The sequence below is a fragment of the Brienomyrus brachyistius genome, chromosome 10 (assembly GCF_023856365.1).
Source record: "Brienomyrus brachyistius isolate T26 chromosome 10, BBRACH_0.4, whole genome shotgun sequence".
In the NCBI taxonomy this organism is placed as follows: Eukaryota; Metazoa; Chordata; class Actinopteri; order Osteoglossiformes; family Mormyridae; genus Brienomyrus; species Brienomyrus brachyistius.
Window position 1 is genome coordinate 16,475,019 of NC_064542.1, and position 13,015 is coordinate 16,488,033.

General features: G+C 51.6%; 1 protein-coding gene across 1 annotated transcript in view; it reads left to right on the forward strand.

Moving 5' to 3' along the window:
- Positions 1 to 13,015, forward strand: part of LOC125750419 (teneurin-2-like) — a 106,689-nt gene that overhangs the window by 58,390 nt on the left and 35,284 nt on the right. The window contains 1 exon segment of the mRNA XM_049028225.1: positions 3,125 to 3,363. Within this exon segment, the coding sequence (XP_048884182.1) occupies positions 3,125 to 3,363 (239 nt within the window).

Consider the following 13,015-nt stretch of genomic DNA (forward strand, 5'->3'; position numbering starts at 1 on the left):
GCTGACCTGTCGGCTTCTGGGTCCAGCCAGCATCAGCACTGGGGAACTCCCAGAATCCCACCTGCCATGGCTACCTCTTGCAGCGGTGTCTGAAGATGGCCGCTACCATCGTTGCTCGCACCTGGGGGGGGGGATATGCCTGCAGGCATAAGAAGCCACTCTCATCCACAGCTGCTGGGATTCCCTGGTCAGTGGAGTTTTTTTATATTTCCTTCCTTTTGAGGAAGAGGAGGCAGAGGACAGCCATGTTTTTACATCCCCCCTCCCCCTTGCCCATCATCCTTCTGATCCAACACCAGCTTGTAAAAAATGACCGTCATCCCCAAGCTGATTTTATCATGCCTCTCCGATCCCACACTGTCTTAAAGGTGAACAGGATACGTCTCTGCATGTGATTGGCTGATGGGCATTTCCAGTGACCTTGGTTGCTTTAATAGTTTAAGTGGGTCTTTGTTTATAGAGCGGGCCGCACAGTGAGAATAACGCTTAGCACTTATTGAATTTCCGGTTAATTATCTGTAAAAACCTCTGTTCCACCGTTAATTGTCTGGGTTCTCGGCGTCGTCACTGGGGAGTGGAGCGGAGAATGCTTTCGAAACGAGTCTCCCGCCCTCTCTTCTCCCCCCTCTCGCTCTTTCTCTCTCTCTCTCACTCTCTCACTCTGTGCACAATCGCTTTGTTTTGGTCAGCCTACGGTCAGGTTGTCAGACCGGTTGCCGGGGCCTTGGCATGGGATGGATTCGCTTTACAAGATACATTCCACAGCTGGTGTGTTAACCTACCAGGACCAAATCTCTGCCCAGAAATCTGTTGCCCCGCGGGCTTTATGAGGCAGCTCTCCCCCATCCATCTGCATGAGGAACACGAGGTGCACATTTGCCTATATCGCCGTTCACTAATGGAATATGGACTGAGTCTGGAGTTTTGGCGTCTTGGCTGGTGGGGCAGGCTGGGGTGGGGTAGTCACTTGGCAGATAGGAGAGTATCCTGAGAAACAGACGCTGTATCCCAGGGTGTTTTCGAGACACCACCGGGATGCTGCCCTCATAGACGCCTGCAGCTCTAATTGGGATCCTTGATATTTTTACATGTTGGGTCACAGTGCTGCCCGGACTCGCTCTGTGCTAATGAGCCGAGACTTTTCTGGAACGTCGCTGTGAGGGATGTGGAGGCATGCTAAGCCCCTCCATGCCAGCAGTGTGTGTGCTCCTGTAAGTACCCCAAATTGTGTGCGTGTGGGGCTGGAGGTACCCGTCTTGCTGAAGGACACACGCCTGCCCAACGGATCTACATTAAGGCCGGCCTCCTGCTGACCATAGCACATGACAGATGCACACCTGACACACTCCGACACCCGCAGTGTGCGGTGTGAGCACACACACACACACTGGGTCGCAGACTCAGGGAAGCCTGGTTTGAGCACACTTTTTATGTGCTGCTGCCGGGGTGAGGGAGTCTGACACAGTGCCCCTCATGCGGTCCCTTAACCTCCCCCTGTGTGCTCTGCACACACAGCACACCCTGCACCTCCTGCCATACACCGGCTTTTTGGGGGAGGGAGATCTAGATGGGTGTGTGCGTGTGCGTGTGTGTGTGTGTGTGTGTGTGTGTGTGATATGGCTCCCGATGAGCCGAGACGATAATTACAGGCTAACGAAGACCTTCTTTGGGGGCCCGTTTTGGGGCCCGCTCTGGGGGCTGCTGAGCCAGAGGGCCGTGCCCTGCTGTCAGTCTCAGGAAGGCACAGGGGAATCAGCCCCCGGGGCCCCAGAACAGCAGGAAGGAATAACAGCCCCATTCATAAAACACGGATGGGCGAATTCATGACTCAATAAGCAAATCGATGTTAGGCCAAACGCGGCGAGCCAGGGGGTGTGGGAGGCGCTCAGTCTCCGTCTCCTGCCTCCCGCAATTCATTAATGAGTGACTCCCTTTGATGGGGGGTCTTAACGAGCCCGGGGTGCCGTACCTGTCAGTGGCCGACAGGTAATTAATCGGGCCCGGCCGTCCGGCGCCCCGACCCACAGGCTCCCGCCATTACTGTGCAGATGAGCCCCCCCACCCATCTGGTGGGCCACGCCTTTGCTAAAAACCCCTTCAGTCCCCTGTCATCTGCTTCACATCACCTTCCCCCACCACCCTAAACCACTCAATCACTGGCTTTCCCCCGGCCACAGCCTTTTTGGTGGACAGATCACACCATTGTGAAGCCATCACTCCCAGTCATCAGTGCACAGTGTAAATCAATGCTGATTAACTCCGGCACTTTTAATTGCATCTCCTAATTAGGCTATTCTAACTATTTATTTGCTACCTTACGAAAGATAGGTGTCACTCCGAGATAAGAGGGGGGGGCAGGCACGCAGCCTCCGAGATCATTTCAGTTAATCCCAGTTGGGGCCTGCTGCTGTTATAGGGAACAGACCATTCGGGGGGGGGGGGGGGGGGTGTACCTTATTATGAGGAAGACACTCTGCTGTAAATGTGAACTGGCTCCCATCCTTACCTTTTTCCGTCTTTGCTTTACTTTGGTGCATAACTGGATGTTTTCCTGAAAAAGCCCCCTGTTCTGGGATGGACCGATGTTGGACCACTTCATGGGCATAACTAGGGGCTGAATTATATAAGAAAAAAGCGAATTTGCCCAACTCGCATCAGTCTTGCAGCATGTGGTTAATGCGATCACTGGCGTTTATGATATGTGTGATGCAGAGACGAGAAATCACAGTGGCGTCTCTGAGGTCTGGAGTCTGATTGTCTAGCGCAGTGGCTCTCAAAGTCGGTCCTCGGGGCCCCACTGCCCTGCTTGTTTTCCTGCTATCCCTGCCCCACACACAAGTCCCAGCTGTCTTTCAGCTTCTGATTGACTGAACACACCTGATCCAGGTAATCAGCAGTGTGTAGGGCAGGGATAGCTGGAAAACAAGCAGGGCAGTGGGTCCCGAGGACGTGTCCATCTTACAATCCCCCCGCCAGGAGTCTTTCTATGTGTATTTCAGGCCAATGGGGGGGTTGGGACACCTTGGCCGAGTCCCAGGAAGCCATGTACACGGTCTTAACCTGCCCTCAACACGTTCCTTAATTTTATGTTTTTATCTCTCTATTCGTCCCCCCCCTTACACAGGCACTTCCTGTTTAAAACATCATCTGGGACCACACCTCTCTTCAGCAGCTCGTCCCCTGGCTACCCGCTGACCTCTGGGACAGTCTACTCGCCACCCCCCCGGCTGCTTCCCAGGAACACTTTCTCCCGGAGCGCCTTCAAGCTCAAGAAGCCGTCAAAGTACTGCAGCTGGAAATGCGCAGCTGTGTCTGCGATGTCTGCTGCAGCCCTGCTGGCAGTCCTGCTCTCCTACTTCATTGGTGAGGCTCTTGCTTGCACATTTTATTCCCTCCCATCACCCTTCTTGCCCTTCATTTTTATCGTGTCTTGTGACGAACTTGACCGTGCCTGTCAGCTGAATATGCCTGTCAGCTGACTATGCTTGTGATTGGATCATTCCTATGAGCTGACTAAGCCTATGAGCTGACCATGCCTGTGATTGGACTGTGCCTGTCAGCTGAATATGTCTGTGATTAAACTGTGAGTGAGCAACCACCAGGTGTGTTGTAGTGTCCTGTCAGGTATCCACTGTTTATTTCAAGTACAGCTGAGTGGCGGTCTTGGTCTCTAGGCATGATGCTCTGGTGGGGTCCCCTCTCTGAGTGATATAGTCGGGTAGGGGGCCCCCATCTCTGAATGTTATTGTCTGGTGGGGGCCCCTCTCTGAGTGTTATGGCCTGGTGGGGGCCCCTCTCTGAGTGTTATGGCCTGGTGGGGGCCCCTCTCTGAGTGTTATGGCCTGGTGGGGGCCCCTCTCTGAGTGTTATGGCCTGGTGGGGGCCCCCGTCTCTGAATGTTATAGTCTGGTGGGGGCCCCTCTCTGAGTGTTATGGCCTGGTGGGGGCCCCTCTCTGAGTGTTATGGTCTGGTGGGGGCCACTCTCTGAGTTTTATGGTTTGGTGGGGGCCCCGCTCTGAGTGTTATGGTGTGGCGGGGGCCCCTCTCTCTTAGTGTTATGGTGTGGCGGGGGCCCCTCTCTCTTAGTGTTATGGTCTGCTCGCCCTGTCTAATGGTCTGCTGGGGGCACTTTCAGCTGCTCACCTGCTAGGGTGGGGTCCTCTGGAAGCCTCTCTCTGAATGTGTTGGTCCTCTAGAAACCCCTCCCTGAGTGTACTGGTCCTCTGGAAGCCCCTCCCTGAGTGTGCTGGTCCTCTGGAAGCCCCTCCCTGAGTGTGCTGGTCCTCTGGAAGCTCCTCCTTGAGTGTACGGGTCCTCTAGAAACCCCTCCCTGAGTGTACTTGTCCTCTAGAAACCTCTCTCTGAATGTGCTGGTCCTCTGGAAGCCCCTCCCTGAGTATGCTGGTATGGTTGGTGTTACTACTTTCAGCTGCTCACCTGCTAGGGTGGGGTCCTCTGGAAGCCTCTCTCTGAATGTGTTGGTCCTCTAGAAACCCCTCCCTGAGTGTACTGGTCCTCTGGAAGCCCCTCCCTGAGTGTGCTGGTCCTCTGGAAGCCCCTCCCTGAGTGTGCTGGTCCTCTGGAAGCTCCTCCTTGAGTGTACGGGTCCTCTAGAAACCCCTCCCTGAGTGTACTTGTCCTCTAGAAACCTCTCTCTGAATGTGCTGGTCCTCTGGAAGCCCCTCCCTGAGTATGCTGGTATGGTTGGTGTTACTACTTTCAGCTGCTCACCTGCTAGGGTGGGGTCCTCTGGAAGCCTCTCTCTGAATGTGTTGGTCCTCTAGAAACCCCTCCCTGAGTGTACTGGTCCTCTGGAAGCCCCTCCCTGAATGTGCTGGTCCTCTGGAAGCCCCTCCTGAGTGTGCTGGTCCTCTAGAAACCCCTCCCTGAGTGTACTGGTCCTCTGGAAGCCCCTCCCTGAGTATGCTGGTCCTCTGGAAGCCCCTCCCTGAGTATGCTGGTATGGTTGGTGTTACTACCTTAGAGGCAGAAAGGCTGGAAGACCTTCCACTGGCAAGGGTCTGGACTACAGGGGCTCAGCCTGAGATGACTCCTGATGGCTCTGCTGGGTACTTTACCGAAAATGGGGTGCTTAGGGGCAATCGTTGCCAGTGGTGACTAACTGTAGAGTGGAGTACAATGTGTCAAATTGTTGTTCCAAAAATGTATTGAAAGCAATGCTGACTGTAGCTCATATTAAATTGTCGGCAGGTTATTTAGGAGTTATAAAAACATACCTTCCCATTTTGTAACGCTTCTTTTGTCCAGGGATGAAATCAGATGTTGTCCATTATTGTTGTATCTGCTCTGTGTGTCAGTCCACAGCAAAGCCCAACCATGTAATCCTGGATGAGCCTGCAATAATTCTTACGGCGTCAGCAGTTCAGCAGTAGGGAATCAGGACTACAACAATAAGGTCACATGAAGCAGAAGTGGATTTATTTTCAGTGTCTCACAGTGAGATATTTACAGCATAAACGCAGTTTATAAACTAAGAGCACTGTGCTATAGCTCAGGGTGAAGCCAGGGCAGCAAAACCAATATAACCCCCAACTAGAAATCAACACTGACTTCCCTATCAAACCCCAGTGTAACGTGCAATACAGTGAGATATTCACAGCATATATACAGGTTATTAGCTATAAATAAAGTACACCTTACCTTTCTGTATCACACCTCAGGGTGAAGCCATGGCAGAAAGACAAACGTGACCCCCCCTAACTGGAAATCAACACCAACTTGCACATCAAACCCCAGTGTAATATTCACTACATGTCTCCCTGAGTAACAAATTAGGGGAGAACAGTGGACTACAAATATGACAGTTCACCCAACAAAAATGCTCAGTAGGCGAAAGGTACAGACACACAGTCAACACACAAGAAGGACCTGAGCAGCTCATGCCGCCACAGTGCTGAAGCTGGTCCAGGCTTTATAACCAGGTGAAAATAGATGTCATCGTTGGATTGGTTCTCAGTGAGACCAAGGCATGATGGGAAGGGCATGTCAGGTGTCTTGACCTGAAAGACAAAACCCCATGATATCCACACCCTCCCCCTTCTGGAAGGAGGCCATAACAGTCAGGAACCCTGTCTCTGTGTGATGGTCCGGTGGGTGCCCCTCTGTCTGTGTTCTGGGGGGGGGGGGGGGGCAGCAGTTCAGGGCTTTGTACACTGTTCTCAAACTGAATTCCTCCCCCCCAAAAAAAAATTCAGGACAGATGTGACCCTGACCCCTTTCTGTCACATACGCCTATCCCTGCGGAACAGACAAAAAATATTCTTGGACCTGAAAAAGGAAGAATCAGCAAAATGCCTTGTTTTGTCTGTTGGTGGCTGTCCTCCATTCCTGAGGCTGATTGTGCATTGTCCTTTAATGATGAATCCTTACTCAGGTGGTTTCACAATGAACTGGAGGGCCACCGTCACAAGGGCCAAGGAGACCGAGCTCTGAGATCTGGTTCCAGTTTGAGCACCTCTAACATCGACTGAATACACTTCAGGATCCCAGGAGTGGCAGCTTTTGGGTTAAAGCGATGCTTTGAAGTCCTCCAGCATGTCTGGCTTCCAGGATCTGTTCGGTGACTTGCAGGCCAGGCTGTGTTTTTAGCACATGCCCTCAGGGCTGGACAAGAGTGCTTTCTCATTGCAGAGTAGAAAGGCGCTAGTTGAGGCCATCTTTGGCCTGAGGAGAGGCTGGTTGTTAGGATACAGGTACGTGGTCCTGATGCGGGAGTTACAGCCTATTTTCATGTTGTGCAGAAAGGCTTATCTACTGTGAGAGTAGTGTGATTAATCTCTCGATTGATTCGAGAGGGAGCAGGAAAGGAGGATAGATCTCAGCGCACTGTAGTCATCCTGCTCCTGCTCCTGCTCTGGGCCTCAAGGGCAATGGGAGCATGATAGGCCGGCCGCAGACGAAGACACGTGGATGCCGCCGCGTCCTCGAGCCCTGAGCTCTCGCTTATATCACCTCTGGGGCGGGGACCAGGGATAGTCGTACATCATGGGGTGACGTGCCATGTGGTGGCTGTCAGAGTCCACCAGGAGACAAACGCCCTTCAGCTTCATCAGCGTACTCACTTTGCCGGGATATTTTTATCCTGCCATTAGGTCCCGTTGCCCGGAACTGACTCATTTTTCCAAGCATTTTGAGATCCTGACCTTCATGTCAGTAAGTGATTTTTTTCCCTGTTTATTTTTGAGCATAATTTAATTAAATTAAGCAATCAAGGCCAGTAATCTCCTTATAATTAATTTACTCATCAGGATAAATTCTGTTAATGGAGAGCCCCTCCACAGAACCTGGGGTCCTGGGCAGTCATTCATGTGGTCGGCACCTCACAGGCGACCGCTCGAAGATATTGACTGTTAGGGGCTGGTAGCAAGGAAAACAATCAGCACCGTTACCCAGGAGACGGACTGTCACAGCTGGCTGGTTGACCTGGGCTGCCAAGGACCTGTCCAGACTCGTGTGACCCAGAGCGTGATTTGTGACGGTCCCCCCTCAAGACATCGGGTGGTGATTCAATATATCAAGGCTGCTCTCGAGATCACACAAGTCGGGGCAGCAGTATTTCCAGGCTGATGAGAAAACATCCCAGGTGTTTACAGGAAATTGATATTGGCTGTGGTGGGGCTGTCAGCAAGGCCGGCTCGCAGGGTCGCCCTTACACATCATGGGATGGGGGGGTGGGGGCATGTGCGGGGGTCACCTTCACCTGTCATGGGGGGCCGGCTCATAGGGTAGTTTTTACCCGTCATGGTGGGAGGGGGCAGCGTCCAGGGTTGCCCTTACACGTCATGACGGGGGTGGGGGGGGGGGGGGCAGCTGCTGGGGTTGCCCTTAGCCGTCATGATGGGGGGGCAGCTTCCGGAGTCGCCCTTACCTGGTCATGGCGGGGGGGGGGGCTGCCGGGGTCACCCTCACCCGGGGTCACGGGGGGGCTGTTCCAAGGCTATTTTCTTCGGGGGGATTTTTCTGGCCTTTTAGATTTATGAGGCACAAGATAAATACCCAACAGAATTAAAGCGTGAGCTTGTGTGAGGGGGGCTTTTAATGCGTACTTCTGCTTAAATAGAAAGAGGGAGAATGAAAGATTCATCTTTATAAGATTTTAATAGCCATTTAAAAAGCCGTCCTGTTTTATTAATTTTCGGTGAGTCCGGGAGAAGGAGCGGACCGCACAGGAGTGGGGGGGGGGGTGTGAATGTTAAACTCGGGTCCTCAAGCTGCAGCTGCTACTTCAGCGTAGCCTCTGGTGGCCTCAAAGACCATGTTGTCATTTACAAACCCACCAGATGCCCCTGCCAGGGGCCACACACACGTTTACATCATTTCAAGGGCAGTGGGGTACCGTGGCGGTTCAGCCCTCATGGTGTGGACTCCTGGTTGCTATCAATGTATATACAGGCTGCCTCCCCACGAGTGATGGGGGGTGGGGGATCACGTGCCCTTTAACCACAGGTCCTTCATTCATCTTCATACTGCATCTTCAGTGCCCACTGAAAACCCTCCCTGGACGAACATGGGTGCCTGATCTTCCACTAGGCCGTCCGGAGCGAGTCGTGCGCCATTGTTTATGCCGGTACTGGCAGATCTGAGCTCAGTGTGTGTTCCCCTTGATTGTTAAACGTTAAACGTTAAGAGAGCGAAAAAGCATTAACCAGCATTTTAAAAAGGAAAGAGATCATTCGTCGTTTTGTTACTTACAATACATGTGCCTTTTTGAAGGAATTAAATTGATTTATTTCATTTCCTTCTGCTTATTTTGCTGCCACAGATATATGAAATGGGATTTAGGTCAATTTCTCTCTGATGTCTGCAATCAATTAAATCCCATATGGACAATTCGATGGTTTCAAGGAGGGCGGCTGACGCAGGTTAACTGCCAGTCTCCCACCCCCCACACCCATTCAACCCCATTCTCATCATTTAGGGGTGACGACTCCACAGCGCTGCCCTGGTGGATGCTGACTGTCGGTACACTGGTTAACTGAAGGGAAGAGCAGAATTTCTAGGGATAGAGCGAGCACAGACGGAGCTGCATATTTGAAGGGATCCATTTGCATACATTTCAAGTTGAAATAACAGTTTGAATTAAATGGAAGGAATAATATGGAGGGTAGGGCCAAAGCAGAAGTGCCCAGGCTGATCTCACGAGCTGAGTGAGGGAGACTGAATCCACCTCCGGCAAAGTGTTTGCCTCATCTCATCTCATCACCAGACCAAGGAAATGGCCACATTATTTCAAGGGTATGGAGGCAGCCATCACTGTCAGTTCAGCTGGGGGTGGGGCTTGCTGAACATGCATCCTTCCTTGCTTCTATGGGTCCAAATGGACTGGCCACACTCGGAATGACATGTCCGTCCATGGCAATAAATGCTCAGCAGCTGTGATGTGTCTCACATCACGAGGGTCACTCACACACAAATACACACTCACACACAAACACACACACACGGCTACACACACTCACACACACACACACACACGCCTACACAGTCACACACAAACACACACACGCCTACACGCAGAAACATACAAATGCCTACATACACACACACACACACAAATACACACACGCCAACACACACTCATACACCAAATACACACACGCCTACACACACAAACATACACACGCCGACACACAGAGACACAAACACGCCTACACACTGCTGCTATGCTTATCCTTACGTCCATCTCTTTCCTGCTCTCACTCCAAGCTCATTAAAATGGCAGTTGTCACGATGCAGTGTTAATTACGTAACCGCTTCTACATTTGGTTTGACGAGGTGTTCAGGAAATCAATGGATTGCATGATAGTGCATGGTTGGCATTAGGAGGAGTAGAGGTTAAGAGGGTCACTGAGTCATTGGCTTCGGGTTTCTGTGGACGGGGTCCCTCACACGCCATTTGGGGTCATGTTTACGCCAAGCCGCACATTGCTGTTTGTCATTAAACAGCACATACACAAAGTTAGAAGCCAGCTAACTGATCTCCTGCTTGCGCTGTAGCCAGCCATCACTCGGACTGGGATTTGCATTCCTCTCATTTCCTGTCAGTAACGTTTATTTGTCGGCTGCATGGGGGGGGGGGGGGTGGGTGCTCGGGGGGGTCATGAGAGGAGAGCTGCGATAAGATCCAGGGTTCCGTTCTGTCACTTTATCCATTCAGGAAATGAGAATCACAGCCGCTGTCAGCCGATCGTTTTGGGACTTTATTTAATTTGCAGCCAGGCGCACGGAGAGGGTGGGAAAGCACCTCCATCACAGTGTGGTGGGGGGCAGGCGCACATCGCAGAGGCCTGATGCCCCACTGCAGAGTCATGTGCCCTTTGGTATCAGCTGAGTGAAGCAAATCAGTTTGGATTCGACTCGGTCAGCCAAACTCAGAGAGTATGTCTGAAGAAGTTCCCGAGGAAAGCGTGCATCTCCAGAATCCCTGTGCAGAAATAATGCATCCTCTTGTGAAATACAAATCAGTCTGGCAGCTCTCTGTTTCAGCATTTTGTGTGTAATGTGTCACAGCACATATGGACTTTTATGTGCATATTGTTATAGATTCTGGAAAAAAAGGAGAAATCCGGCAATTTATACAACACTGTTTCAGATGTGCTAATAATCGATTATTCTCTCCAACCACGTTTTGACAAAACAGATATTAAAATATTAAGGACATTCTGACAGAGTGTCAAAATATTTTCTGCGCGCAAGGCTCCGTCTGCTCATTATCGCCGTATTAATGCATGATGTTCCTTTTCTGGGGGACTTCAAATGAAACGATGCCTTTTCGGGTCTGTTTTGTTAGTCTGTTAGTGCAGACGGGAGGCGTGACTGTTATTTGTATTTTCAAACGGGAGCGAGAACAGAGGAAGCAGGAGGGAAGGAGGGAGGGAGAGAGAGAGAGAGAGAGAGAGAGATAGAGTCATTAACAGACTCGCTTTTAACCTGTGAGTTACACTGAATTGCTGGTTAGTTGCATCACTTGTGTTCATAGCTCTCCCTCGGGGTGGGGGGAGGCGGGGGAGGCTGCATGACTTCTTTCATCACCAGTTCATCTGAAGCTGTGAACCCCCCCACCACCACCACCACCACACCCCCCTCTTTTTCTCCCCAATGCCTAAGGGACTAGGGCCAGACCTCCACTAACAAGTCCCAGTACCAGGCTGCACCTGGAGGCACTGCCAGTGATGGCGCTAAAGGCTAGCCGCCGCTTTGTACTGCTACTTCAAAGTCCTCCACCACTGCCTGCCGCTCCCCCCCTTTGCCAGCCCAGGCTGTGTCTGCCGGCCCTTGCAGCCCGGCCCCCATACTGGAAGGGGGAGGGGCCAATCTGAAGCTGCCAGTGAGGGGATGCATTTTTGCACAAAGGTTTTTTTTGTCTTCAAACCAGCTCCCAAGGGGCTGTTTTTGTTGGGCGTGGCCGAGACGTTCCTCCAAGCACAACAGCTGCCGTCCATCCCAACCCGCCCTGCACCTCCTCGCCAGCATTCAACAGCATTCAAGTGCTTCCTTTAAATATCTAAGCTGATTTCAGTGCAGCAAGCAACCAGATAGAATGTGTCTGCCATTCATACGTCACCGATGGAGCAGATTTCACAGTCATGGCATAGAAACTGAGAGCATGGGTGTCCCTAAATGCAGAGGGAGGAGGCAGAATGATTAAAAGCGAACCGGTGTCTGCTTGGGGGGGGGGGGGGGGGGGGCATTTGGAGATGGCGAACACATGCAAAATTCATTCTGTGAGCCCTAAACCAATTAGATAGCTGGCCATAGCAGTCTCAGCTCACAATTAGTGTTCTGATTGAGGTCAGTCTCGTTAATTTAGTGGTAAATTAGAACAGTTAATAAACGTTTATTGGGAAGGCCAAGGGAGATTGCAAAAATAAGGTATGGGGAAAATGATCTTTTAAGTAATATGAGATCTTCTTCCTAGTCCAATTATGGCAGCTTAATTGTTTGATGCCTTCAGTGTGGGGCCTCCGCATGTGATGTCCTGGTTTCGTTAGCCGTCTGTCAGGGAAGTGACCGGATGAAGGCAGTCAATGTCACCCTGAACCCCCTGGCGCCCCAGCCACTGCCCAGCCCCACAGCTGTGCATTACAGACAGCAGTATTCTTCACAGTCACTCTCTTATTCTTCTTGCATTTAACATTCTTCTGCAGCCTGGAAGCTGCATTAGGAACCGAAAGTACAGGACGCTGTTCAGGATGTACACAAAGCCCCCGGGGAGCCCCCTTCCTGTCACTCACTGATTCAAAACATATTATTGGCCAATGATAAGGTTGTCCCCCCCCCCCCCACCTTAAGTGAACCCTGAAGCCATCCGAACGCTCTTTGTGTGAAGCCACTGCGAAGCTGAGGGCTGACCCGCCCATGTCACCACGGCGATCTTTGTGTGAAGCCACTGCGAAGCTGAGGGCTGACCCGCCCATGTCACCCCGCAAGCTGCACACGCACGTGTCCCATGTCCCTGATTGGCTGATCAGGGGTTAACATCACCCCCCCCCAGGCTGAAAATAAGAATTTGTGAAGTGCGAGTGTGCGTCTGCATGTGTGTGACAGTGTCACTGCACCCGGAGGGCGACTGGAGGACGCCAAGCATGATGCCTGTGTTTTATGAAGGTGATGTTGTGGACCCCTTTGCGCTGGTGAATTATACACAGAGATTACATAAAGCATCATGAGCCAAGTCATTCATTTTTAATCAAACGCCTCTAGTTAGGCCTCTCTGTGAATATTTATTTCAAGGCTGAAAATGAGCTTTTCACAGTCCCAACCCACTAGGTTCACACCACAGTGGTAACATCCCCACACCAGGATCGGCTCACTCAAAATAATAATGCCCCACAATCCCTACATGGGGTACCCCACATGGCTGCATTGTGGGACTGAGAACGGCCATTTAGGCTTCGCTGTGGACTAAGACAGAGGACCTCAAGTGCTGTCCTTTGCCTGAAAACAGTCTGCAGAGTACCGGACCTGATGGGGTCTCACTGCAGCAGCGGTAAA